The 27799-nt window shown below is 42.8% G+C and overlaps 1 protein-coding gene and 1 long non-coding RNA gene across 2 annotated transcripts in view; both read right to left on the bottom strand.

Moving 5' to 3' along the window:
* Positions 1-2511: 2511 nt before the first annotated feature.
* On the bottom strand, positions 2512-4231 carry LOC109908699 (uncharacterized). Its single transcript, XR_002257693.2, has 2 exons — positions 3271-4231; positions 2512-2955 (listed from the first exon to the last, which is right to left on the bottom strand). It is a non-coding gene; the product is annotated as an uncharacterized LOC109908699 (long non-coding RNA).
* A 294-nt stretch (positions 4232-4525) lies between these two features.
* LOC109907007 (kelch domain-containing protein 8B) overlaps positions 4526-27799 on the bottom strand; it is a 109324-nt gene continuing 86050 nt past the window's right edge. The window contains exons 4-5 of the mRNA XM_020504812.2: positions 16744-16845; positions 4526-5728 (exon numbers count right to left, since the gene is read on the bottom strand). Of these exons, the coding sequence (XP_020360401.2) occupies positions 5532-5728; positions 16744-16845 (299 nt within the window). The 3' untranslated portion in view covers positions 4526-5531. The remainder of the gene's footprint in view (positions 5729-16743; positions 16846-27799) is intronic.

The following is a 27799-nucleotide window of genomic DNA, read 5'->3' as shown; positions in this document are numbered from 1 at the left end:
CTTAGTTGATTGTTTATGCAAAACTTGAAGTCTAAATTGGAGAAAAACATGAGTTATTAGTAAGGAAGGGATGGTGTGGGTGACTGACTGGTGTCTGTTGGGGGTGTGTATTGTGTGTGACAATTAGTATACATTATCTATTAACATGAGGGGGATATAGTACCTTGTTCGAGTGTGTATTGATGGGGACAAAGTAGTGAAATGTTGGCTAATCACTGACTAGTGTGTGTTCTAAAGACTCATCCTGCTGCTGATGATCTTGACACCAGCTTTAGTAGTACAGATCCTGTAGACCCATTGGATGAGAGCTTTCAGCCGTGAACATGCTTAAGCTAAACTTCATCTGACTCAGAAGAGGGAAAGACTGCACGGGTCTGGCAAGAGCTCATGATGTTCTGTCAGACCAGCTGCCATTGCCCAACAAGGTTTACCAGATTAAGAACATTCAGGACCCTGCCTGGAACATTCAACCAACACAACATCCATATTCAGTTAGAGTGATGTTGAGTATAATATAGAATGCCTAGTATGCTCACAACTGCAGTGTGATATAGATATTGCTAGCTCTTGTACAGTAGATAAACTCAGCAAAAAAAGAAAAATCCTCTCACTAACTGTGTTTATTTTCAGCAACTTAACATGTGTAAATATGTGTATGAACATGACAAGATTCAACAACTGAGACAAACTGAACAAGTTCCACAGACATGTGACTAACAGAAATGGAAAAATGTGTCCCTGAACAAAGGGGGGGTCACAATCAAAAGTAACAGTCAGTATCTGGTGTGGCCACCAGCTGCATTAAGTACTGCAGTGCATCTCCTCCTCATGGACTGCACCAGATTTGCCAGTTCTTGCTGTGTGATGTTACCACACTCTTCCACCAAGACACCTGCAAGTTACCGGACATTTCTGAGGGGGAATGGCCCTCACCCTCCAATCCAACAGGTCCCAGACATGCTCAATGGGATTGAGATCCGGGCTCTTCGCTGGCCATGGAAGAACCCTGACATTCCTGTCTTGCAGGAAATCACACACAGAACGAGCAGTATGGCTGGTGGCATTGTCATGCTGGAGGGTCATGTCAGGATGAGCCTGCAGGAAGGGTACCACATGAGGGAGGAGGATGTCTTCCCTGTAACTCACAGCGTTGAGATTGCCTGCAATGACAACAAGCTCAGTCCAATGATGCTGTGACACACCGCCCCAGACCATGATGGACCCTCCACCTCCAAATCGATCCCGCTCCAGAGTACAGGCTCGGGTGTAACGCTCATTCCTTCGACGATAAACGCACATCCGAAAATCATCCCTGGCGAGACAAAATTGCGACTCGTCAGCGAAGAGCACTTTTTGCCAGTCCTGTCTGGGTTTGTGCCCATAGGCGACGTTGTTGCCGATGATGTCTGGTGAGGACCTGCCTTACAACGGGCCTACAAGCCCTCAATCCAGCCTCTCTTAGCCAATTGCGGACAGTCTGAGCACCTATGGAGGGATTGTGCGTTCCTGGAATAAATCAGGTAGTTGTTGCCATTTTTTATTTAACCTTTTTTACCTAGGCAAGTCAGTTAAGAACAAATTCTTATTTACAATGAAGGCCTAGGAACAATGGGTTAACTGCCTTGTTCAGGGGCAGAACGACAGATTTTTTTTTACCTTGTCAGCTTGGGGATTCGATCTAGAAACCTTTCGGTTACTGGCCCAACACTCTAACCACTAGGCTACCTGCCACCATCCTGTACCTGTCCCGCAGGTGTGATATTCGGATGTACCGATCCTGTGCAGGTGTTGTTACACATGGTCTGCCACTGCGAGCATGATCAGCTGTCCGTCCTGTCTCCCTGTAGCACTGTCTTAGGTGTCTCACAGTAGGGACATTGCAATTTATTGCCCCGGCCACATCTGCAGGCCTCATGCCTCCTTGCAGCATGCCTAAGGCACGTTCACACAGATGAGCAGGGACCCTGGGCATCTTTCTTTTGGTGTTTTTCAGTAGAAAGGCCTCTTTAGTGTCCTACGTTTTCAATTTTCATAACTGTGACCTTAATTGCCTACCGTCTGTAAGCTGTTAGTGTCTTAACGACTGTTCCATAGGTGCATTTTCATTAATTGTTTATGCTTCATTGAACAAGCATGGGAAACAGTGTGTAAACCCTTTACAATGAAGATCTGTGAAGTTATTCAGATTTTTACAAATTATCTTTGAAAGACAGGGTCCTGAAAAAGGGACATTTCTTTTTTGCTGAGTTTATGTATATAATGGAGTTTGATCAAATGTTTTATATAATGTTTTTTACATGAGTACTGACACGTGACTAAATAATTCCAGCTGCATCAGAAACCAATAAATTGTTGACTTCTGGATCAATTCATTATGATATTCATTACATGTATTTGGAAGTAACTAGCTATAATCTCACTGCTAAAAAAAATGATGCAGGGAGTTGCTGCATCATTTCAACTATCATTTGTTTAGAATTAAACATGTTTTAATAAAACAATAGAATAGTCTGTCAATGTGGCAAATAAGTAGACATGGCTTTAATTCCAGACAAAGTTTAATTGCTCTGGAGACCAAGGTGAGTTTACACAGCAGTATGCAGGAACAGTTATGGCAATGTACTGTATGACATTTATACAGTAGATGAAAAATATACTACTAACACCTATAATAAATACTACAGTTCTACAATGGGAATACTTGCATATGGCCTGTTTGGGAGGTGCAGTGAGGTGTTCACTTTGATACAATGGGAGATTGTTGTTATGGACCTTACAAAGAAGTTGCTGACTCAAGAGGAGAGTGTATCTAACATACTGTCCGCTGTGTGAGGGATAAATTGCTAATATGGCTCCAACAACACATGCAGGCAAGGGGATTCAGTGCCCTCTGCCTAGCTTCTCCCATGTAGAACAAACTCCCAGAATAATCTGTAGGCCACCAAGAGGTATTGTCTGTAAGAGAATGACAAAAACGCTATTAGACTTTCATGGGCAATTGTTGTGTACTGTCTGTATTCCTACTGAAGCAGCACGATGCAGAATATTTCCCATCTCACAGGCGCACATTAGCTAGCTAGCTACATTAGGCTACAGTACATTTTGGGTATAGCAAACAGAGCTAGTTAGCTTAACTTGGCTTGTGGTATTAGCAAGCCCTGTTATGGCCGAATCGATCACAAAACTATACTGTGCGGGACAACGATCACAAAATTATACTGTACTGAAAAATACTGCCTCATGTGAAAAGAGAACAGCAAAATAACTTACTTGTTTGTCATTTGCCCTCCTGGTCCAGCTGGTCTAGGCTGCCTCCGCCAGTTGATCTTGAAGTTTCTGAAGAACGTCTCAGGCACACCAAAATCCAAATGTGAGTCGAACCTTCAACGGTCTGTCACATACACATGATCCATGGAGTCTGCAGTGACCTCCTCCAGCAAGAGAATTTGTTGCAGCACAGACGTTCCTCTTCTGCTGGCATGGCTGGACAGCACCCGCATAGGTGCCACCAGTCGGAGTCTGACCGTGGCTCCCCATCGTTGCTTGCTGGTCTCGCAATTCTTGTTCTCGCTGTCTCAACTCGGCTTCAGTGTATTCCGGCTCAAATGAATAGGGCAGTATGTCCCTGTGTTAGTATGTAAAAGAACGTCAAAAAACGTTCGTCGTCATGCTCTTCTTGGAAAGCGGAATTTTCAGAAGCAGCCATTGTAATTATTTAGCCATCTTGGATAGACAGTGCATGGTAACATAGCTCCCATTAACGTGTAGAAACTAGTACCAGTGCCATTTTGAAAAGCAAAGTAGGGCTCCTGTCAGGCTGTAGTCTTTACAAAGCCAGGGAAAATTAGTCAGCCTAGGTATCCTGCAATGTCGTGGCAGATAGGAACATCGTTGAGACCAGTCCAATGGCTCTATTGAACAAGGCCAACCATATCTACTCGCTGCTAGCATGTATGTGTAATTAGCAAAACACAAAGGCCACAATAATTGCTACAAAACATGACTCCGTTCATTTTTAGATCAGACAGTAGGCTCAATCAAACAATAATGTCATTGGTTGAACTCTCCCGGCGTAAAAATAAAACAAAATACTGCTATGGTGCATAATTATGTCTGAAACCTCTCATCACTCATAATTATGTCTGAAACACCTCTCATCACTCATAATTATGTCTGAAACCTCTCATCACTCATAATTATGTCTGAAACACCTCTCATCACTCATAATTATGTCTGAAACACCGCTCATCACTCATAATTATGTCTGAAACACCTCTCATCACTCATAATTATGCCTGAAACACCTCATCACTCATAATTATGTCTGAAACACCTCATCACTCATAATTATGTCTGAAACACCGCTCATCACTCATAATTATGTCTGAAACACCGCTCATCACTCATAATTATGTCTGAAACACCTCATCACTCATAATTATGTCTGAAACACCTCATCACTCATAATTATGTCTGAAACACCTCATCACTCATAATTATGTCTAAAACACCTCATCACTCATAATTATGTCTGAAACACCTCATCACTCATAATTATGTCTGAAACACCTCATCACTCATAATTATGTCTGAAACACCTCTCATCACTCATAATTATGTCTGAAACGCCACTCATCACTCATAATTATGTCTGAACACCTCTCATCACTCATAATTATGCAGGGGAGTTTTTCCAGTTCCCAAATATTGTCTAGCGGTGAAGTTTCCATTTACGATTTTCTATTTAAAAACACACTTCCCAATTTCCCTCTCTTTCGCTCTCTCTTTCTGTTGCTCTCTTTTTAAGCTGCCACCTAAGGATTATCTGAAATAAACACACTTTCTGAGCATGCACTTTGTCCTGCCTTCAGTTCCTTTGCCTTTCATCTGTCGTTCATTGCAAAGCTCGAGGTAAAATATATACGTATATTTTTCTCTTAAAAAGGGAAATGTTGCTTAGTGCCAAAGCACTCTTGTCTCTGGATGCTACAGTGCAGGGATTGGCCTGGCCATTCTAGAGGTGGTATTCATGGTGTGTGGGATTTGAACATCATGTGTATAGCTGTGCTATATTCACACACACCTGGCTGTGAAGGTACCAAAACACAGACAAATACCCCAATGTTATATCCTAAACTGTCTACTTTAAGGTGATAGAAAAGTGTTTTAACAAGACAATGCAGCCTGACTGTTGTAGTGAAACAGATATGGCCCGTAGTTCCTTTAGTTTCCAGAAAAGTACCCTGCTTTTTTCCAGAAAAATGCTGTACTGTTCAAAGGCGTCTTTTGTGTAGTGTGTGTATGCGTCTGTGGTGTTGTTTTTTGCTTATTTATTTGACTCCTCTTATGCCTCTAAGATGTAGAAAAGTATTTGTTTCTCCATTGAAAGAAACAGGTGTCAGGGTCACTGTCCTTGATCCTGCCAACCAACTGCAAGGTTCAAAGGCAAAAACAAAGTCTGTATGAGTGTCCATCACCTGCACACATTGAATTTGCTTGCATTGAGTCCTTCGTCTGTCTCTGTGTGCGTGTCACACAGTCTCTCTGAGACAAAGAGCCTCCACGGCGTTGCTGGGTCCCTGGGCCACGCCCCCGATGAGAAACAGCATGTTGGGGGTCTGCAGGGGTGAACAGGAGCAGCGGGGACTGGGCATGGGGGCAGCGTACTCCCAACTCCGCTTCACAGGATTGTAGCTCTCAACCGACGATAGGGGCGACGGCTGGTTACCTGGACACACACACACACCGATGAGATCATGAACACCAATTTACAAATTGTTTGCCCCCTAAAATAAAGGACACAGATGGATCTTCCCTGAAAAAGAACAGCTATTCCCTTCTTAACATGAAAATGTGACCGTCAATATTTTACAGTTGAGCTAACATAGAGAGAGCAGTAGAACACAGGATTGAAGCTTCACAAATAGCTCTGTGTTAGTCAGTGCCTGGCGTAATAGAGGAGCACAAAAGCATGTCCGGTGTGTATCCCCCTCACAGCCACATCATTAGTGTGCCTCCAAGCTACTCCATCACTCTGACCTGTCTGGGGCCAGGACTGCTGCGCACCCCCCCCCCCCCCCCCCCCCCCCAAATGTCACATTGACGCGCACACACCACAGGAGACAGGCAGACCTGTTCATCACTCTCTCTCTCACACACACACACACACACACACACACACACACACACACACACACACACACACACACACACACACACACACACACACACACACACACACACTAGAGAAGGAGCTATAGGAGCACCGTTTCATTGTAATGGCTGGAATGGGATACATGGAAGGAAGTCTAACATGTAGAGCTTGGTCCTCTGACATACACACATGATCAAACTAACACAACTATACTACCTACTGTTGAACAATGTGAAACACACTCAACCTATTTCACTCTGTCACACATGAGCACACACACAAACACACTTCCGGGATTACACACAAAGAGAAATAGGCAGGTAAGTGCTATTCTAAATAAAGGCATTTTTAATTCCACCCTCCAGTAAAGTTATATACTCAATGATAAGACAGAAATTGATGATAAGACAAACGTGTCTAAGACTAGGGCCCCGGGGGATAGCTGTGTTGTCGTCTTGAACTGGGGGGGTCCGTCTGTCTAGTTTAGCAATGGGATCTGCCTCTCAGTCTCTGAGCCACAGGTGGAATTATGCAGCATGTTGCATCCATCCAGATGGCTGGGGGAGTAGACTGTAGTCTGTAAAAAAAAACATGTACATGCACTAGGAGAGATTGGAAGAAGCAAATTAAAACTTGAACAAAAAAAAAACAAAGCACATACAGTGCCTAGTGAAAGTCTACACACCCCTTGAACAGTTGTCACATTTCGATGCCTTAAAATGTAATCTAAAATGGGATTACATTAGAATTTCCCCCAACAGATCTATACAGCCTTCTCCACTATCAAAGTGAAAGAAAAAGTACATTACATTTTCTAAATGAATAAAGAATTAAAAACAATATGTCTTCACACCCCAAGAGTTCATATTTAGTGGAAGCACCTTTGGCAGCAATTACAGCTGTAAATACTCTTAGGGCAACATATCGCCATTGTTTTTGTCAAAATTGCTCATGCTCAGTAAATTTGGTTGGGAAGTATTGATGGACAACAATATTGAAACATAATTTGCTCTTACACACACGCAGTAATATGCACATACATTTATACTGACTAAACACATACACCCACTCACATACAATCATCATATACGCTGCTGCTACTCCGTTTATCATATATCCTGATGTCTAGTCACCTTACATATCTACCTCTATCACTCCAGTATCCCTGCACATGGTAAATATGGTACTGGAACTGACCCTGTATATAGATAGTATGCTTAATTACTTCATATTCTATTCAACACAACAATGGGCCTCAGGACCTCAGAATGATCTGTTACTGATCCAATGTTACAGCTGGTTTAGTAACCGCATCAACAACATTTTCTGTAACCTTTTAAAAACAACTGCCATTTTGACCACTATCCCCAACAAGTCAGACAAACTTAGAGCATATGAAATCCTCTAATTTTCAAATCTGAAAACAGAACAGGAATAGCTTCTACCAATCAAGAGGTAGAGCTGTTTTAGTAACCCATCAACTGCTTTCATTAACCTTTTCACCATGTGTGTTCCGCCTCCTAATTAATTCACATAGAAGTAGACCATTTCACTGTTGAGGACAACTTGAGGCTTGATTGAACCAGACAAGCACCTCTCCAGTATTTCCCCAGATCAAGTATGCAGACATTTGCGCAGTCTAGCACGAACTGAGGCACATTTTCTGGCTGGCGCTCGCATTGCCTTCATTGTTGTTTCCCTTACAAATAATAACAACTTTGGACATGTGTGCATTCCAATCAGTCCCTTATTTTCTGTAAACCGCGTGGTCGTTTCTACTGTAGCATATCGTATGTATGTATGTATGGAGCATTGTGTATTCACTGTTTTAGTCACGTTTTCAAGTTCTGGTGACAAATCATGCATTCTAATTCTTGCATAGATTGTAATGATGTGTAATGATGTTTGTTTTTTAAGGTTGTACTGATTATGATGAGCTAATGCTAAGCCATCTGCCAGCTATGTGTGGCACCATGTTGCTGACATTAAACAATGCATTTTGGGTGTCATGTAAACATCTGTCAGACCAAAGATGTTATAACTTAATTAAGTGAATGAAGTTTCACTCATCTTTCGAGTAAACTTCCGGAAGTGAATGAAGTGAATGATCGTAGACGACACACCCCTTTCAACATGCATACCGCAAACAGACCAAACGTATCTTTGGTTGACGAAAAACAAAACAAAAAGTGGCGTGCACAAATTACCCATCGTCTGATTCATTTAGATTTTTAGAAAGTGCTTTACTCAATTATTTTGATAAATGGTGAGCTCGCCTGTGATGTGATGAATTGTAAATAGTAATTTCTATTAGCTAATTCATATTGTGGTTTCTGTCAGCCAAGAGTTAGCTAAATATGACTGCTTGTGTTACATCAGTCTTTCCTCAGTTAGCGCTAGGACAAATGTAGCCTACATTTTCCGGTTTGGATGATTGTGTTATGTTGTCTCTACTTCTAGGAATGTCTGAAAACTGCATCCCAAAATACACTGGTCACATTCAGGACATAACTTTGTAAGGACTGTGTTTGTGCAAAATGTTTCTGTGAAAAAACCAGTGGACATCTCAAATGCTGACTGTTGCGTCAATTGAAACTGGACATTCTAAATAAGCGTTCTAATCACACCAGTTTGCGCGTACGCTGCAGGGGCCACTGTAGAATAATCACACCCGTTTGTTGGTACGTGTCAAAGGGTTAAATAAGTCTTGTCAGAAGCTAGCAGATTCATTACTTACCAACAACAGCAAATTCCAATAAAACTACATCATGTTTTGAAGTTCACTTTCCTTGCTTTGTTTAACAACACTGTTGTGATTTGACTTCAACATTAATCTGAAGACTGTTATTTCCCTAATTAACTATGTTTAATTGTGACACAATTATATTAATAATGTAACAATTAACTAATTAGGATCTGGGGCACCACGAGAGCGGTTCTTTAAAGAGTTACCATCTCCCAAATTAATCTCTAAGGGTGGGTTGCACCAAGATGAATTAACTCTTAAACTGGGTTAAATCAAAGTTGATCTATTAATCTTGTTGGACCAAATTTTAAACCTAGTTTTAAATTATTCCTAGTTAAATTAAATCCTTCCTCTCATCTAAATTTAGTTTTCACTTTAAACCTAGATTCATTTTAAGCCTATTGCTCAATGGTTCTACGCAACTGGATGGTTCCAGATAGTGGATGGGGACCTTTTTGGACTCCACAAGTCAACCGTCTGCAGGATTGTAGTCAGGGTCCAGTGCTATTGCCAGTCTGAAGAATCAGTACATAAGGTTCAAGCCTACAGAGGAAACAGCAGCTGGATTTTACAGGAGAGCTAGATTCCCAGGTGTACTAGGGGCAATAGACTATGCACACATTCCTAATCCCAACCCTGGAATGGAGAACTATTCCATAATCGGAAAGGTTACCACTCCATCAACGTGCAGGCTGTCTGTTATGACAAAGGTCAGCTCACCAACATCGTAGCTAGATGGCTAGGATCCACCCATGACAGCAGAATCTTTTGGACAATAGTCGTCTGTGTGCAATGCTGGAACAAGGGGCCAAGTAGGTGACAAATATCAATTGTCTTGGTGACAATGGATATGCCTGTAGTGGGTACCTTATGACCCCCCTTTTAAACCCACAGACACAGAAGAGAGAGCATACCACACCTCTCATATCCTGGCAAGAGGTCTCAGAGAGAGTTTTTGGAGTGTGAAAAAAATTATGATTCCCTTACCTAAAGGAGGGGCCCTGCACGAAGATGGACACTACACTGACAATCATTATTGCAGTGCCGGTTCTGTGTAACTTTGGCAGTAGACAAGGAGACAAGCTACCTGAGGAGGCTGTAGAAGATGACCAGGTGCAACATGCTGAGGGAAGAACCATCCGAGCATTCTGTACTAACAATAGCAATCAATCACCCAAGTTAACTTGCTAGCTACTTCCAAACACAAATGAGAGAACAGCTGAACATTACTCACCCTAGCAAAGCTGGTTAGGCTGTTTTCTTACCCAGAGCGTTGGTTTATGCAACTGTGCTGTCAGATTGTCCGTTTGTAAATTCAGAGCGTTTCGCTCTCAGAGCACACACTGGGCGATGTGCGCTCACAACGCTAGCTAGGTAGACAATAAACCATAATCCCAACTCATGATGTTAGTACCCTACATGAATCTGCTATCCAACCAGCTATCCAACCAGGTTCAATGTTAGCTAGCTAACATTAGGCTATAGCTAGCCAAGAAAAAACATGTAACATTAGCTAGCGAGCCAGCCAGTTAACGTTAGCTAGCTAGCTAACAGTACACTTTAACTTGAAAGGAAAAGACTGAATTTCTAAATTAAAAACGTGTAATATCTGAAAATGTAGCTTGCTAGACTATCTTACCCATATACATCATGGATGGATGCGTCTCCTATCGGATGCCATGGTTGCCCTTAGTTTGAAGATGTAATCCGGAGACAGGTGTTTTTTCCATCTCCTTAGCTACCACACTCGAATTCCACTGATTTCAAAACTCATTCCTCCAGAAAGTGGAGCGCAACACTTATGCTGTTTTACTACACGATACATTAAAAAAGCTGTGTTAGACAGGATTACCTACACATACTGACCAGCTCAAATAGACAGAAGCATGCTATATGGCAGACCAATCCAAACTCTTCTCTCAGCATGTCCAGGCCACTCATTATCTCAGCCAATCATGGCTAATGGGAAGGTTGCTGGCTTTAACTGTGGCTAAACCAACTAGGCTTGTAATTTAACAATTTTATTTGTATTTACAGATGGCATAAAAGTTTGTTATTAAGGCACATGGCAAAAAACACATTTAGATTTGAAAAAAATCTAGTTTATGTTCAAACGGCTCTCCTGTGAAGTCGTGACCCACGACATACGCCATTTCCTGAAACGGGTCACAAATAACATTAGTGTTCTATAGATCACCTCTGACCATTCCCCACGTTCTATACTAGAAACATTGTTCCAGTATATGCTTTTGAACGTGTTAGAGTTTCAGCGGGAAAAAGGTCTGTTGAGACAAAGCACATTCCTTTGGTGAATCTGGAGAGCGCAGGCCTGGATCTTCTCCCTTCATTTACAACAGGAAGTGATTTGTTAATCCCTACTAGTTCTTTCCTTCCCCCTCTACGGGTGAGAGGGGGTCTGATTGAAGTTATTCATTGCAAACATGATCTGACCTATTTGGATTCTCATGGACAGTCATAACAACGCTATAATGAATCTAGCAAAGAAGAGTTCTGGGTCAGAGTGTAGTATTGATTTAGCTTCATAGCACACACGTTTCTTAGCATGTTTCTCACACTGGCTTTAGCCATGGAGGGAGCAGGCCTGCCATAGCTACATGATTTGTGAATCTATTTTGAACCGAACAGCTTGCGCGACAGATAAAATGGCTTTGAAAAAATACAATTTCAGCTAATAATGAGAGTTATCTACCAAAATAACTGACCTGAAACGATACAGAGAAGATTTCTAATGCTTCCCAGGTCTGGACGACCTGGAACAATACAGGGAAGATTTCTAATGCTACCCCGGTCTGGGCGACCTGGAACAATACAGGAAAGATTTCTAATGCTATCCCGGTCTGGGCGACCTGGAACAATACAGGAAAGATTTCTAATGCTACCCCGGTCTGGGCGACCTGGAACAATACAGGAAAGATTTCTAATGCTACCCCGGTCTGGGCGACCTGGAACAATACAGGAAAGATTTCTAATGCTACCCCGGTCTGGGCGACCTGGAACAATACAGGAAAGATTTCTAATGCTACCCCGGTTTGGGCGACCTGGAACAATACAGGGAAGATTTCTAATACTGTCCTTCTCAGGATCGTGGACTGTGCTCTAAATAACTGGCTATTTTGCCTGTCTGTAAAGAGAAGGGTGGACTGTACGTTGATCCTGCTGCTCTAATTGGATCGAGCGAAGAGGTCTCCCTTCACTCACTTCCTATTTCACCCGATCACTTCTCATCACACTTATTTCAGTTCTCACACGCAACTATCGTGGTTTAGACACTGAACACAAAGACCGACCACAACTACTGACCTCAACCACAAAACCACTGACCACAACAACTGAACTAAACACCGACCTACCAAAAATACTGACCACAACTACTGACCAAACATCTACTGAACCACAAAACGAATGACCACAACCACACAACTACTGACCACAGCTACTGACCACACAACTACAACTACTGAACCGCACAAGTACCTACCAAAACTACTGATCAAACCACAAAACTACTGACCACAAAACTATTGAATCACACATCTTGGGACCACAACAGCACAAATACTGACCACAACAACTGACCACACAACTACTGACCACATCCATACTGTAGGGCCCAAAGAACCTGCAACACAACTACTGATCTGGTCTGCACTAGCTCTAGTCCAGCTCTGGTCCTGGGCGTAGTTAATAAGCTCGGGTTCGCACTAGCTCTGGTCTGGCTTTAGTCTGAAATGTACATTATACAGTGGCAAGAAAAAGTATGTGAACCCTTTGGAATTAACAGGATTACTGCAAAATTGGTCATCAAATTTGATCTGATCTTCATCTACGTCACAACAATAGACAAGCATAGTGTGCTTAAACTAATGACACACAAATGATTGTATTTTTCTATATTATATTGAATGCATCATTTAAACATTCACAGTGTAGGTTGGGAAAGTATGTGAACCTCTAGGCTAATGACTTCTCCAAAAGCTAATTGGAGTCAGGAGTCAGCTAACCTGGAGTCCAATCAATGAGACCAGATTGGAGATGTTGGTTAGAGCTGCCTTGCCCTATAAAAAAACACAACATTTGAGTTTGTTATTCACAAGAAACATTGGCTGACGTGAACCATGCCTTGAACAAAATATTAAGAATTGTTGATTTGCATAAAGCTGGAAAGGGCTACAAAAGTATCTCTAAAACCCTTGATGTTCATCAGTCCACGGTAAGACAGTTTGTCTATAAATGGAGAAAGTTCAGCACTGTCGCTAATCCCCCTAGGAGTGCCCGTCCCGCAAAGACTGCAAGAACACAGCGCAGAATGCTCAATGAGGTTAAGAAGAATCCTAGAGTGTCAGCTAAAGACTTACAGAAATCTCTGGAACATGCTAAAATCTCTTTTGACGAGTCTACGATACGTAAAACACTAAACAAGAATGGTGTTCATGGGAGGACAACACGGAAGAAGCCACTGCTGTCCAAAAAAAAACATTGCTACACGTCTAAAGTTTGCAAAAATGCAACTGGATGTTCCACAGCGCACCTGGCAAAATATTCTGTGGACAGATGAAACTAGTTTGGAAGGAACATACAACACTACGTGTGGAGAAAAAGAGGCACAAAACAGCACACCAACATCAAAACCTCATCCCAACTGCAAAGTATGGTGGAGAGAGTATCATGGTTTGGGGCTGCTTTGCTGCCTCAGGGCCTGGACAGCTCTCTATCAACAGAAAAATGAATTCCCAAGTTTATCAAGACATTTTGCAGGAGAATGTCAGGCTATCTGTACACCAATTGAAGCTCAAATGTTGGGTGATGCAACAGGACAACGACCCAAAACACAGAAGTAAATTAAAAACAGATGACAGAAGAAAATATGCCTTCCGGAGTGGCCCAGTCAGAGTCCTGACCTTAACCCGATTGAGATGCTGTGGCATGACCTCAACAGTGCAGTTCACACCAGAGACTTTTGCTGAAATGAAACAGTTTTATAAAGAGGAATGGTCCAAAATTCCTCCTGACCGTTGTGCAGGTCTGATCCGCAACTACAGAAAGCGTTTGGTTGAGGTTATTACTGCCAAAGGAGGGTCAACCAGTTATTAAATCCAAGGGTTCACATACTTTTCCCACCCTGCACTGTGAATGTTTACACGGCATGTTCAATAAAAACATGAAACGTATAATTGTTTGTGTGTTATTAGTTTAAGCAGACTGTGTTTGTCTATTGTTGTGGCCTAGATGAAGAAAGATTATGACCAATTTATGCAGGGTTCACATACTTTTTCTTGCCACTGTGGCGACTTAAAATGTGCATAAATTACCATATAATAACAACCAACAATAATTGTAATTCTTGAACTGTTCACAACTTTCACATGTTCAGTGTATCTTATCCTATCAGCCAACCAATCAATTCATATTTTCATCCACCTACGACCTGCTTTCACCTGGTCAGTCTATGTCATGGAAAAAGCAGTTGTTCTCAATGTTTGTTACACTTAGTGTATATCCTCCACAATCACACATCTTATTCTCCTTCCACCACACACAAAGCAATATCTCATATCTTTAGGAGGGTCAGTCAAAGTGAGTTCTCTCCTCAAGCCTCAGGATTTGGGCTCCTATCCGTGTCATTATACGCCACCAGCTGCTGCTAAGTTTTTCTGGTTTCCATGGAGACACTCAATGAGCTGCAGATGATATGGACTGGTCGGTGGGGGTTAGGCTACTGTTCTCATAATTTCTGGGGAGAACAAAGTGCCGAGCTGAATCGTCTTTTCATGGTAATCAGAGTACTGCTCAGACCTGCTCCTTTTTAATCTTCACAGGAACACACTCCGCCATAGCGCTGTGCGGGAAGGACTGCTCCTCCGCTCTTCTCGGGGCTCAAAGCTTCCTGTCACGCCTTTGATTTCCTAACACCTAACCTATATCTCCCCCTCTCTGCTACTAGATGTTTGTTTCCCCGAGGGGGATGTTTTTACTAAATTGGATTTGACCACGTATTCTGTTCTGTGTCAAATGGACCAAGATCATTTTGAAAAAAGTTTTCATTTTAGTCTTTTAGCAGACGATCTTATCCAGTGACTTACAGGAGCAATTAGGGTTAAGTGCCTTGCTCAAGGGCATATCGACAGATATTTCACCTAGTCGGCTCGGGGATTCAAACCAGCAAACTTTCAGTTGCTGGCCCAACACTCTTCATCGCTAGGCTACCTACCACCCTATTTGGAATGGCCTCAGCAGCATGGGGGTTCTAGCAGAAGGGGATTAGGCACATTAGGACCACTTGCCTGCAATAGATTTTAGGACAGAACTGGACAACGGCACAAAGAAATGTGAGGTCACCGACCTAAAAGCAGCTAAAGAGGGTTAAGCTTCGGTGACTAAATATCACGCCTGAAATAAGCAAATCCCTGAAATGACCAAAAGACATTTAAATCATTAGACCTCTTAGGATGTGTGTGTGTGTGTGTGTGTGTGTGTGTGTGTGTGTGTGTGTGTGTGTGTGTGTGTGTGTGTGTGTGTGTGTGTGTGTGTGTGTGTGTGTGTACACAAGTGACTTTCTATTGGGCTGTGCACATAATTGCACATCATCCACATTCACACAGCCATCTCTTCAAAGTTAATTAAAATATTCTCTAATCATAATATTCATACATATATCAATGTGTCTTCTATATGTGATAAGGGGAGAGAGTGACAGTGAGGGGAGGTCAAGAGAGAAATTAAAACATTTGAGAGAAAAAGTGAAGATACTCAGAATTGTTTGGGAGATAGATGAAGAGAGAATACAGAGATGGAGGAGGAGGCTCCAGCTTTTCAACGGCAATCTGATGTCACCCTGAAAAGCAGCCCTTTGGCTTCCACACATCCAACACTATGAATAATAAATAGGTGCTTCATCCAGCCTCAAAAGAAAAAGACAGAGACAATTCTCCCAGCTGGCTGTTAAACTAAGAGCAGATCCCTCATTTACCAGCTTTTGACAAAAGTCAGAGGAAGGGAAATATGCCATATAACATATGTGAATCAGAATCCAAAAAGATCCTTCTTGGATTAAAATGATCATGCCCAGACTGTTGACATTTCTGAGTGTAACATTTCCTAATTTGTTCTCTCCTCCAGTCTCTCTGTACCACCCCCCCCCCCCCCCCGCTCAAACTGTATTCTCTCTCTCTGCGTCCTCTCTTCCCTGTGTCTTTCCTCTCTCTACATCTCTCACTCAAACTCAATGTCCCTCACTCTCTACCTCTTGCACAGAGACAGTGGGAGCAGTTCTTATGACAGATTCTAAGCTCGCTTCATTGTCTCCTTAAGCTGTGACATGGAGACCCAAATGAACAAATACATTAGCCAAATTACACAGAATGTGTACAAAGACAGAGAATAGAATGAATTCCCACACTGTCTCATTATATATCCTACTGAGCCACGGCTATAACTGTAAACTGCTTACAATCACGCAGTGGAGGAAACCCTAACCCTCTGATTACTCATTCTAAACATGATTCATAGTTTTTTTTCACAGTATATTTATGATGCAATTCAATCAAGGGGAAAATTAGAAAGCAATGGGAACTTCATTTGCCTAAATTAACATGATTACTTCTCATGGTGTGACTGTCACACTGTGTTACTAAGATTAATGCGCAGGTGTTTTGTTTGTTCACATGAACTAGACCTTGAGGTTGTTTTAGTGTTAGGACCTGACCTTGTTGTTGTTGTTGTTGTTAGTGCTGTAAGTGGTGTTGTTATTTGTCAGGGTCAAGAAGTTTATTGGTTCTGGGGTATTTTGCAACCCAAGCATCTATTTGGGCAGTAAAGTGCTCACCTAGTCCACCAGCAACGAGGACCCTTCCACCGAGACATCCGGCCACAAAGTCTGCTCTCTTAACCCTCATCCTGGAGGTTCGGGTTGGTTTGATCCAGATACCTGCAACACACAGGGGTCAGAGGACAAAGGTCAGAGAGGAGACTAACATCAAACACTGTTTGACATAAATATTCCAAAATCCCTTTCCATGCATCATTAACTACATGTATCCAACATACATGGGAGTTTTTCCTAGCCACCGTGCTTCTACACCTGCATTGCTTGCTGTTTGGGGTTTTAGGCTGGGTTTCTGTACAGCACTTTGAGATATCAGCTGATGTACGAAGGGCTATATAAATAAATTTGATTTGATATCTATTACAACGCAGATGGTTGACCTATTTACAGTGTGGGGGAAAACAGCACCGCTACTCTAAATCTGCATCTGTTTTATGTCTTTCTCTCCTCTCTAACCCGCTCTCCTTGCCCTCTACTCTGCCTGGGTCTTACTCACCACCTCAGTGTTTCCATCATTCCCTGACACTCACTTAATATGCCATACCCTCTCTATTTGCCCCAAAATCTTTCCTCCCTCTGCCCCCGTCTAGCTCTTCCTTTCCTTTCCTCTCTCTCTCTCTATCCTCGTTCTCTCCATTTCTCACTCTCTGACCCATTTTATCTCCCCCTCCTCTCTGATCTCTCCCTCTCTTTCAGGTAGATAATGTAGATGAAGACAAACGATACTATAGATAGGGAGGCTGCCTATGCTAAGCCTGGGGGAGCTCCATGAATCACTCAGCGCAAAGATGCCGTCCCAGGTGCACTCTGCTCTGGCTACGTCTGGCGACATGTCTGCCCCACAGCAGATTACATTTTCTAAATTTGGGACAGCGTGCCCTCATTCCCTCTCCACCCTCCCCTTTTCCTCCTCTCTCCTGCACTGCCGGCTAAAAGCCTGACTTCAAGCGCTCCATCTTCTCTCCGTGCCAGGCCTGTCCAGTCAGGGAGAGGACAGCACTGTTCAGGTGGATGAGACACCATTTACTTCAGTGGTTTAGTCACAGCAGCAAAGTCTGTGACCTCAGGCAACTCCTGAACTTTCCCTGATAGCTCAGCAGCTCACAATAGGAGGCAAAGAGAAAACCCAACACCTCTCTATGTGACAAATCAAGCTCTCTGTATGTGAGAGACCAGAACACTCCAAGGTCCAGACAACTCAAATGACTGTTACCAGAGTATATGCAGCCCAATCATAACTGTCATAAAAAAGTGATATAATTATACAAAAACACTGGATTTGGAATAATAGACAGAAAATGTGTCACTAATGTTATTATATCCCAGAATGTACAGTTCAGATTCTTTCCTTCTAAAGCCATTGCTCCAAAGCACACCCTGTGAGCTTAGAACAGACACTGTTGTTGCGAATTTGCGTTCTCCAAAACTAATTGAACACTCTTAATGAGCCTTCAGCACTTGGAGGAGTAGCCAACAAAAACAACTAGGAGGTCAATAAAGGATGATACTAAGGTAGGGAGCGAGTAGGGTAGGAATAAGGGAGGAGGTAGATAACAAGAGAGAGACCATGGGTCGCATTGATGAGGGAGGAAGAGAGAAGGAGAAATATGCACTGAGTGTACAAAACATTAGGAACACCTTCCTAATATTGAGTTGCACCCCGTTGCCCTCAGAACAGCCTCAGTTCGTCAGGGCGTGGACTCGACAATGTGTCGAAAACATTCCACAGGGATGCTGGCCCATGTTGACTCCAATGCTTCCCACATTTGTGTCAAGTTGGATGTATGTCCTTTATGTGGTGGACCATTCTTGATACACACGGGAAACTGCTGGGCATGAAAAACCCAGCAGCGTTGCAGTTCTGGACACAGTCAAACCGGTGCGCCTGGCACCGACTACCATACCATGTTCAAAGGCACTTAAATCTTTTGTCTTTCCCATTCACCCTCTGAATAGCGCACATACACAATCCATGTCTCAATTGTCTCAAGTCTTTAAAATCCTTCTTTAACCTCTTTCCTCCCCTTCATCTACACTGATTGAAGTGGATTTAACAAGTGACATCAATAAGGGATCATAGCTTCACCTGGATTCACTTGCTCAGTCTACAATACATCACCAAAAGTATGTGGACGCCCGTCTATGTCATGGAAAGGGCAGGTGTTCCTAATGTTATGTTACACTCAGCGTTTTTTTAGGGAGGGAGAAATTGCCACATGCAGAGAAAGACACACGCATGAACACACAAACGCACACACACGTATATATACACACACTACCGGTCAAAAGTTTTAGAACACCTACTCATTCAAGGGTTTCTTTATTTTGACTATTTTCTACATTGTAGAATAGTAGTGAAGGCATGAAACTGAAACCTTGAGATGAAACTGAAAATAAACTTTTGACCGGTAGTGCACACTATCTACAACCTTCACCTTCTCTTGGTTGGATCCATCACGTCTCTAGTGCGCACGCACGCACACACACACGCACACTGGCTGTACAGTCTAATGGAAGAGGGCAGTCACAGAGTGGCCAGAGCAATTTCCGCCACAGAGGGGGAGAAGCAGAGGGGCCAGAGCCTCAATAATAGATAAGCTTATTGGAACAGATTGGTTTTTCAGCACAGGCAAATGGAGGCAAGATAACATGTAAAAATAGACAGAGGGAAAAAAGTGAGGCAGTTTAGGAAGCAGGCACAACTTCCCCTGCTATCTGCAGATAAATTGCCATGGCCATTTCTTCTCCCACACAGTGTTTCTGTGCCCAGGGCTCTCTTAGAAGATCTGTCTGCCGCTCTACTGCTCCTCTACTGTTATGATGTATAGGATGATAGCTACAGCACAGAGGCTGGCCAAGGACATACTGGAACTATCTGCCAGTGGACTCGTCTCTGTTTAAAACTTACTGACACACATTGATGGTTTGAGGTTCTAATTCAATCAAGTACAGGCTCCTTGTTGGTTTGACAATCTTAAGCCCTGAGGCTTTGTTTCTGGTGTGTTGTTGCCTTATATATATATATATTTATATATAAATACTTTTTTGCCCCACTGTGTGTGTGTGTGTGTGTATATATATATATATATATATATATATATACACACACAGTGGGGCAAAAAAGTATTTAGTCAGCCACCAATTGTGCAAGTTCTCCCACTTAAAAAGATGAGAGAGGCCTGTAATTTTCATCATAGGTACACTTCAACTATGACAGACAAAATTTGAAAAAAAATCCAGAAAATCCCATTGTAGGATTTTAATGAATTTATTTGGAAATTATGGTGGAAAATAAGTATTTGGTCACCTACAAACAAGCAAGATTTATGGCTCTCACAGACCTTTAAGAGGCTCCTCTGTCCTCCACTCGTTACCTGTATTAATGGCACCTGTTTGAACTTGTTATCAGTATAAAAGACACCTGTCCACAACCTCAAACAGTCACACTCCAAACTCCACTATGGCCAAGACCAAAGAGCTGTCAAAGGACACCAGAAACAAAATTGTAGACCTGCACCAGGCTGGGAAGACTGAATCTGCAATAGGTAAGCAGCTTGGTTTGAAGAAATCAACTGTGGGAGCAATTATTAGGAAATGGAAGACATACAAGACCACTGATAATCTCCCTCGATCTGGGGCTCGCAAGATCTCACCCCGTGGGGTCAAAATGATCACAAGAACGGTGAGCAAAAATCCCAGAACCACACGGGGGGACCTAGTGAATGACCTGCAGAGAGCTGGAATCCGTGTAAAGGAAATAATGAATGGGGCCATGTATCGTGAGATTGAGTGAAAACCTCCTTCCATCAGCAAGGGCATTGAAGATGAAACGTGGCTAGGTCTTTCAGCATGACAATGATCCCAAACACACCACCCAGTCAACGAAGGAGTGGCTTCGTAAGGAGCATTTCAAGGTCCGGGAGTGGCCTAGCCAGTCTCCAGATCTCAATCCCATAGAAAATCTTTGGAGGGAGTTGAAAGTCCGTGTTGCCCAGCAACAGCCCCAAAACATCACTGCTCTAGAGGAGATCTGCATGAAGGAATGGGCCAAAATACCAGCAACAGTGTGTGAAAATCTTGTGAGGACTTACAGATAACGTTTGACCTCTGTCATTGCCAACAAAGGATATATAACAAAGTATTGAGATAAACTTTTATTATTTGCCAAATACTTATTTTCCACCATAATTTGCAAATAAATTCATAAAAAAATCCTACAATGTGATTTTCAGGATTTTTTTTTTCATTTTGTCTGTCATAGTTGAAGTGTACCTATGATGAAAATTACAGGCCTCTCATCTTTCTAAGTGGGAGAACTTGCACAAATGGTGGCTGACTAAATACTTTTTTGCCCCACTGTATATACAAACACACACACACACACACAGTGTGTTGACTGACAGGTGAGTTAGGCAGAGAACAGTGCCCCAGCTGGAATATAGAAGCCGTGTGTTTATTTAAAGCCCAGAATCAATCCTCTCTCTCTTTCACACACTACCACTTCTGACTCCAATCACCTCGCTCAATAACCCACAACCTACCTCTCTCTCTCTTACCCACCGCAGCATCTCCTGCCACATACTCTGACATCTCCCCAACGGGAGGATGCAATATTCCTCTCCACTACATTTCCAATGACATCAAGCGGCCGGGAGTGGAAAGGAAAATATATAGCCTAGTAAATGCAATCCCTCCATGTGGTTCCAGTCACTGAGTCTCTGGGGGAGCAGAATGTGCTGTCAGAGGAATTATGGGAAAAGGATCCCTATCTTGTTCGAGATGTGAAAATGAAGCCTATTACTGAGCAGAACAGTACTTTGTGACATACAGTGGGCGATATGGCAATGAGGTCCACCTTGGTCTCCTTTGTGCCATCCATTCTCCAGATTGTCTGCTCCATCGACTGACTGACAGGAGTGTATTCATGATGGCATACAGGACAGCCAGGCCCTCATTAAAAATACACATCGATCTATACAGTCATGTTTGAATCTCAGGTCCTCCCTCCGATACGCCTGATGGATAAATATAGCCTGTTAATCAGGTCCACTCTCACACACACAAACACAGCCAGGGTCTCAGGTTTGATTAATTGCATTCTGAGATTAATTACAAAGATCAATGCGATAATCCACAGGTCTCATGAGGCGAGAGGGACTGTATAGAAGCCCACTCCACATGCCATTTTCACACGCTGCCACGCTTAGCTTCCTACTGTATGTGTGTGCCTGTGTAGTAGATGTACTGTATGTGTGTGCCTGTGTAGTAGATGTACTGTATGTGTGTGCCTGTGTAGTAGATGTACTGTATGTGTGTGCCTGTGTAGTAGATGTACTGTATGTGTGTGCCTGTGTAGTAGATGTACTGTATGTGTGTGCCTGTGTAGTAGATGTACTGTATGTGTGTGCCTGTGTAGTAGATGTACTGTATGTGTGTGCCTGTGTAGTAGATGTACTGTATGTGTGTGCCTGTGTAGTAGATGTACTGTATGAGTATGGCTGAAATCACCCTCTACCACTTTACACTGCAGGCAGGTAGGCAGGCTGACAGACGGAGACAGACAGGGAGACAGACAGGGAGGCAGGCAGACAGCAGGCAGGGAGACATGGAGAGGGATTCAAGTTCATTGGGTTTTAGGTGAGAGGAAAGGTAAAGAGAAGGGTAATTGTTTGACAGAAGAAGAGAGGAGGAGATGGCTAAGAGGGGTGGCATCAGTGGAGTGGTGAGAGAGCGGCGAGGTGTTACTGACAAAATGTGAATGTATTTTTGATGGCATCATTGGACACAGCCGTAACATGCTTTTACAATACAAAGAGTGTGTCAGTAGTTGAACCCAGCACAAAGGAAACACAAGTCGTGTATGAACAGTACTATTACAGAGACAGCCGGGGCATAATATCTAAATAAACAGGGGTGAAAACACATATCCAAACACACTAGGTTACACTCCCAAAGTCTGTCAGTGGACATGATAAATTCTAATACAGGCAATTAGATTTGGAAATGAGGCCTGCTGTTTGATTCTGCAGTGCTTTGTCATTGGGCTGAATAGTGAAATAAGGCACAGTCACACACGCTAGGGAGGTAGTGTAGGAGTAAAACCCACAGAAAGCTTAATTACAGCTGGCCTCAGCACGTGAAACACACCCCATAATCTACTGTACAGTCCCTGTTCATTACCCTGAGCCCCAGAGAAATCATATCAAATCTGCCTCGCTGGCTGATTCTACAGACGAAAATTAAGACAAATAGGTAGTTTAATACGAGAGATAGACTTCTAGAAGTGCCCTAGCTTTACGCACAAAAAATGTTTTTATTTCAAATTTTGTGCACAAATTTGTTTACATCCCTGTTAGTGAGCATTTCTCCATTGCCAAGATAATCCATCCATCTGACAGGTGTGGCATATCAACAAGCAGAATAAACAGCATGATCATTACACAGGTGCACCTTGTGCTGGGGAAAATAAAAGGCCACTCTAAAATGTGCAGTTTTGTCACACAACACAATGCCACAGATGTCTCAAGTTTTGCAGGAGCGTGCAATTGGCATGCTGACTGCAGGAATGTCCACCAGAGCTATTGCCAGAGAATTTAAAGTTCATTTCTCAACCACAAGCTGCCTCCAACGTTGTTTTAGAGAATTTGGCAGTACGTCCAAATCGGCCTCGCAACCGCAGACCACGCCAGTCCAGAACCTCTACATCCGGCTTCTTCACCTGCGGTATCATGTGAGACCAGTCACCTTGACAGCTGATGAAACTGTGGGTTTGCACAACCAAAGAATTTCTGCACAAACTGTCAGAAACCGTATCAGGGAAGCTCATCTGCGTGCTCGTCATCCTCACCAGCGTCTTGACCTGACTGCAGTTTGGCGTCGTAAACGACTTCAGTGTGCAAATGATCACCTTGAAGGCAGCTGGCAGACTGGAGAAATGTGCTCTTCACGGATGAATCCCGGTTTCAATTGTACCGGGCAGATGGCAGACCGTGTGTATGGCGTTGTGTGGGCGAGCGGTTTCCTGATGTCAACGTTGTGAACAGAGTGCCCCCCATGGTGGCGGTGGGGTTATGGTATGAGCAGGCATAAGCTAAGGACAATGAACACAATTGTATTTTATCAATGTCAATTTTAATGCACAGCGATACCGTGACGAGTACCTGAGGCCCATTGTCGTGCCATTCATCCACCACCATCACCTCATGTTTCAGCATGATAATGCACGGCCCCAAGTTGCAAGGACCTGTACACAATTCCTGGACGCTTAAAATGTCCAATGTCTTCCATGGCCTGCATACTCTACTCACCAGACATGTCACCCAATAAGCATGTTTGGGACATCGACGTGTACAACAGTGTGTTCCAGTTTCCACCAATATACAGCAACTTCGCACAGCCAATGAAGAGAATTGGGACAACATTCACACAGACCACAATCAACAGCCTGATCAACTCTATGTGAAGGAGATGTGTTGCACTGCATGAGGCAAATGGTGGTCACACCAGATACTGACTAGATGTCTGATCCACGCTCCTACCTTTTTTTACGGTATCTGTGACCAACAGATGCATATCTGTATTCTCAGTCATGTGAAATCAATAGATTAAGGCCTAATGAATTTATTTCAATTGACTGATTTGCTTATGAACTGTAACTCAGTAAAATCTTTGAAATTGTTGCATGTTGCGTTTATAATTTTTATTCAGTGTATTTTATTAGTGGAGTGCTGGAGAATGGAGGATGTTGACAGACCTCTACCTACAACCTTGAACTTCTCTTGGTTGGATCCATCACATCTCAACAGATGAAGAGAGAAGATGTAGAAGGAACCACAGAATGACTGGTCTGAGCCCGTAGCCACAAAGCATCTCAGAGTAGAAGTGCTGATCTAGGAGCAGTTCTACCTTTTAAATCATAATAATATTACATGAACAGATCCAAGATCAGCTTTGATTGTGATTGCTGCAGAGTGAATGTTAACGTCAGCTAAATGAGACAGGGCCAGCCAGACCCTGCTGCTGTTGACTCGTCTCAGTCAAACTGCTGTGGGCTCCTAGAATATAGTACAGGATGCATACCTAGCTACAGTAATTCAGACTGCTGTATACTGCCCAATTTCCTTTAGGAGGCCATTGGATTTAGCTGTACGGTAACATGATTTCTGACCCCTAGATAATGCTTCTGTAGTCTACACACATCACTGTTCTTTCACTCGCCCCTACTTGCTTCAGTCATAGAAACATTTGAAACAATGCTCTGTTTTGAATATAGAATCAGGCCATCGGTTCTATTATCGTCATGGCGGAAGTAAATCCACACTGCAGGGAGTGTTTACCCTGTTTGGATGCAGCGTCCAACATCTCTGCGGCAGGTTTACTCGAGTCATTTACTTTTAATCACAGGATTTTTCATTAAAGCAGTCAAATGACTTGTTAAACATGTATCAACATAATTATTATTATCATCAAGACGCACAAGGAGCATAGTTAATCATTTTAATTGAAATATTATTACGCCTTAAACTACCGAGGAATTTCCACCATTCAGTTGGTGAGAAAGAAATGGTTATAATAATCTGTGCAACTCTCACGTTCTATTTAAAATATGTTCTTAGGAGTTAACCATGAGACTGAAAGCTGAATAACAAGCATAGATTTTTTTCCGGTGAAAATGTCTGACATTTTTCAATTTATTATTTTCACGTCCCATAATTCATTTCAGTTCATTAGTGTGTAATCTGCTTCTCTGTATTATCGGTGATTGGGCATCATGCCGGGAATACTGTATCAGTAGCAACAGATGGAAGGGAGAACTGGAAGTCTATGGAATGTGATCGAGGTTTTGGATTCAGGTTATGTTCTTTGCAGGCCTTTATACACTACAAACACACAGTAGTCGAGAAAGAAAGAAAGGGGAAGTCAGTTTGAGAAGGGGTAAGAAGGTCCCTGGTGACATTAGGGTGTTTTCTGTTGGAAAATCAAAGAGGTTCCTCTCCATCCCTAGAGGGGTGACTTTGATTGACAGGTCGTCTCTAGGAAACAGCTCTGTCTGAGGGTGGCACTACCCAATCATGCACCACCAATTGAACTTTGAGAATAAATGGTAACTGTGAGGAACCTTTGATTGATAGAGGCATAGAGACAAGCTCCATTTTGATTTAGTGATGACTTCTGCCCAGATCTAATCTATTTATATTTCAGATAAACCTTTTCTTAACTGGAGGCTTTTAGCTGAATCAAACTAGTGGGGAATGAGGAAGTTAGAAACTAGTGTTTGATCATGAAGTGAGGTACCACCTCAAAAGGCAGCCAGTATACAACAGAACATCCTATTTTCTACGATCTAGAACATAGATTCTATGTAGATCAACCCCTCCCTCATCGCATCCCATAAGCCCCCCCCCCAAAAAAAAGCCTCTTCAGCCCCCACACAAACAGAAGTGTAGACTCACCAGGGACATAGTACAATTTGTGTAGGCCTCTAAGCCCTGTTTGCACCAAAGGCCTACTCTCATCCCCCTACTCTGCCCTAAGCACTAAGCACCATAACCTACACTAATCACATTAACAGCTGGCATTCAGTGAGAGAGGAGGGAAGGAAGTGCATTAAGACAAATTCAAACACAGAAAGTTACAGACCCAGATAGGGCATGATATTGAGTGGGCTAGAGGGTGAACAGTGTATTACGCTGCTCTGGTAAAAGTTACTGATTGATCAATTAGCCAGTAAAGTTTGTCAGTACCTCTCCCCGATAACAGCAGTGTGATGAAGTTGGCCGTTACCTCGTGCACATAAGGTTCCTTGAAGTCAGAAACAGTTCAACATTTTGAATTAGTCAATAAATAGATAAATACAGGTTAAAATCAGGCTAAGAGCTAAAATGCTGCAACAACAATTAAAATATCATAAAATCTAGCAAAGATGCTTTCCTCTATCCTTGCTTCCAACTAACGCCTTCTTATTTAACAGCAGTTGGCATCCTATATGTTGCATTACCACCCCCAACTGAACTATAGTATAGATCCATTACACTGGGATATAAAAAGGAAACCAAGGAAAAATAAAAAATATACATATATTTTTAATTACCCTACCAACTAACCCTATACTCATTAAAACTTTATTCCACTACTTTAACCCTCTCTGATCCAACCCCAGGCCGACGATCTGAGAGGACGGGACACTACCACTCAACACACCCTGTAACTCTTCTGAAGTCAAATCTCCTACCCCCAAGAACGTCTCTGCAGCTGCCACCACAACATCAATTTTCTGTGATTTACGTTCCATCTCTGCGGTACAGTTGATAACCATTGCAATGAATGCTAAAAAGCCAACCTTAATGAAACAGATCACTCATTAGCCAATCCCTCTGTTCTGTCACAGTACTACTATTCACAGGGATCCTCTCAGAATCACTCTCCGTTCATCCCTCCTCTACCTTCTTCACTAGCTCAGCATACGACACCTTCTGCACTACTCTGACCCTGGTCACCTCAACCTGCCTCTCTCGTACCGGACACTCCGTCTGCGTCGCACCAAAGGGCAGGCATCACAAACACCAGGAACCTTCAACAGCTCCACCTCCACACTTAACGCTACCCCAGAAATCACTCCCTCCAACGGTGCCCTGTAAACTAAGCGTAAAGCAAGATACAGGTCTTTCCCCAAATTGCATCACATGGAGCGCCTGCTCCCTTCAACAGATTCACACCCATCCTCTGCCTCCCTCAGTCTTTTCAACCTCACCGCTCATTCCCTCCAATCCTCCTCCTTTATCCAATTACCGACTTGTTCTGAAAATGTTCTACTTTTCAAGTCTAAATCTCTTTTTTGCCTCATCAAGGGAAATCCTATGCCCTATACGCGACCTACAGTCGTCCACTATCCCCAGGTCCGTTCCATGATATAATGGAGGTCTGCAAACATACCTTTACAGTGCATGCCGCCACCTACTGTGCTGGAGTGGGTGGTCAATCACGGTTCACAACATTAGCTCCACATTCCTAATCTTCTTCCCTGACTCAGTACTCCTGAGAAAAAGAAAAAAAAAGA

Source organism: Oncorhynchus kisutch, linkage group LG17 (assembly GCF_002021735.2).
Source record: "Oncorhynchus kisutch isolate 150728-3 linkage group LG17, Okis_V2, whole genome shotgun sequence".
NCBI lineage: Eukaryota > Metazoa > Chordata > Actinopteri > Salmoniformes > Salmonidae > Oncorhynchus > Oncorhynchus kisutch.
Note: the sequence above shows the minus strand (reverse complement) of the source record. Positions and strands in the feature narration are given on the sequence as shown.